At 42.8% G+C, this 2,315-nt stretch overlaps 1 protein-coding gene across 1 annotated transcript; it reads left to right on the plus strand.

The window, feature by feature from the left end:
- The first annotated feature begins 814 nt into the window (after positions 1-814).
- On the plus strand, positions 815-1,740 carry LOC142597983 (uncharacterized). Its single transcript, XM_075734970.1, has one exon. It carries the CDS (start codon positions 870-872, stop codon positions 1,641-1,643), a length of 774 nt encoding a protein of 257 aa, XP_075591085.1. The 5' UTR covers positions 815-869; the 3' UTR covers positions 1,644-1,740.
- The last annotated feature ends 575 nt before the right edge of the window (positions 1,741-2,315 follow it).

A 2,315-nucleotide genomic window follows, 5' to 3' on the forward strand; every position in this document is an offset into this window, starting at 1 on the left:
AAATATCGCTGTATTATACACAAGATATAACGGCGCACTAGAAAATTTTGTTTTGTCGTTAATACAATTAATACCTGGATTCAAAAATTTATTTAATTAAAAAATGCCTACTAGACTACACAAGAACCGTAGTAAGAGAGGACACGTTTCTGCTGGTCACGGACGTGTTGGTAAACACAGAAAGCATCCCGGAGGTCGTGGTAACGCCGGTCCTCAACACCACCACCGTATCAACATCACCAAATACCACCCAGGATACATTGGTAAGCACGGAATGAGACAATTCAACCGTGTTCAGTCCAGGCACTTCACTTCCAGCATCAACGTCGAACAAATCTTCAGTCTTCTCACTAAAGAAGAACAAGCGAAGATCGTCAACAGCAACTCAATACCAGTCATCGATGTCACTAAGGCTGGTTACTTCAAAGTTCTTGGTAAGGGTGTCGAGTTTGACCGCGCTATGGTCGTCCGCGCTCGTCAATTTTCCAAGTTAGCCCGTGAAAGAATCGAGGCTGCCGGCGGAAAATGCGAATTGATTGGCGAAATTTAAACGTTTTGGTTGATCAATGTTATATACATGTTTATTAAATTCTACATTGTGTATTTTTTGAATCGAAATGTCAATAATTTTGTTGTTAAATCACTCTTTATCTAATAAATTTAAACAAAAATTTTATGTCTAAAAATTAACGCAAAAAAAGTTAGCCAAAGCTGCGGACTTGTGCGAGCTTGACACAGTACACGAAAAGCGTTAAGAGGCAAAAAAGAGGGTGTTTGAATAATATAATAATTAGTTTCAAATTATTTTCGACGTAACGTATTTGAAAATTTGAATATATTTTTATTTCGTCTTTCCTACTAAATACAAAATGGGTCGTGTAATCAGGGGACAAAGAATTGGAGCAGGCTCTATTTTTCGAGCTTCAACCTGCAAAAGACAAGGCGCCGCCAAACTCCGAGTTTTGGATAGCATCGAAAGAAAAGGGTACATTCGCGGAACTGTTGTTGACATAATGCACGACAGCGGTCGTACTGCCCCTTTAGCCAAGGTAGAGTTCAGAAACACAGTTAATCATGGCAAGCAAACCGAATTATTCATTGCCTCCGAAGGTATGTACACTGGCCAGCAAATATACTGCGGTTCCAAAGCCAAGCTCGATGTCGGCAACATCATGCCTCTCTCCAAATTCCCAGAAGGTAGCATCATCTGCAACATCGAAAGAAGTGCTGGAGATCGTGGCAGCATTGCCCGCGTAAGCGGTTCTTACGCCATCGTCATCGGGCAGTCACCAGACAAGACTAAAACTAGAATCCGACTCCCATCCGGAATCAAGAAAACGCTTAAATCCGACTGCCGCGCGCAAGCTGGTATCGTCGCCGGAGGTGGTGTCGCCGACAAGCCCATTCTCAAGGCCGGTACTTCTTACTACAAGCACAAGGCCAAGAGAGGAGCTGTATGGCCACGTGTACGTGGTGTAGCCATGAACCCTGTTGATCACCCACACGGAGGTGGTAACCACCAACACATTGGTCACGCTTCCACTGTAAGCAGACACGCCCCACCAGGACAAAAGGTAGGTCTCATTGCCGCCCGCCGAACTGGTCTTATCAGAGGTTCTCGTTCGCTCAAGCAGAATGATTAAATTTAAATTTACTCTAGACAGTTTTTCGTTTAATTTTATAGTGTAGTCTATTTATGCAATTTATATATAAACATGCCAACAACTTGTGCAGAATTTAAAGTCGCACTTACCTAATGCATTTATAAATGCCATTAAGAAGAAACCTTTGAGTTTGTGGGCTGAAACGTGCTGATGGAGTTTGTGGCGCCAGCTTCTTCGGGCATCGACTTGATGTGCTCTCGGAGCTCATTCATAAACGAGACAGGATCGATATTGCAGTCTGACAAGATTTTTACGAACCATTCGTCAATATCGTTACAGCCATCTAAATCCAGCATTAATGGCATGGAAATAGTGTGGTTAGACGAATTGTTTTGCAGTACGCTAATTCCATTTGTGACTACACTATAAAGTGTATCCAAGCCCGCGCTGTTCCAGTCAGTAAGCAATTTGAGCTTGCGCTCAATCGTCAGATGACTGGTAAATAACGAAGCTAGCCGGTCCAAATCAGACCCCAATAACTCCTTGCCGTAGGGAATGAAAACTTGAATGACATCGCGGTTTTTCAAAAATAAGCAACTTTCATAATAAGTGTAGTTTGGCAGCGTTGCACGATAAAATAGATTTAGAGGCGAGAAAGTCTCGGAAGAATCTGTGCTGCTCCTGGACTTCTGTTCCCATAGCTTACGCGTG

This window comes from Dermatophagoides farinae, unplaced genomic scaffold (assembly GCF_024713945.1).
Source record: "Dermatophagoides farinae isolate YC_2012a unplaced genomic scaffold, ASM2471394v1 contig3, whole genome shotgun sequence".
Classification (NCBI taxonomy): domain Eukaryota; kingdom Metazoa; phylum Arthropoda; class Arachnida; order Sarcoptiformes; family Pyroglyphidae; genus Dermatophagoides; species Dermatophagoides farinae.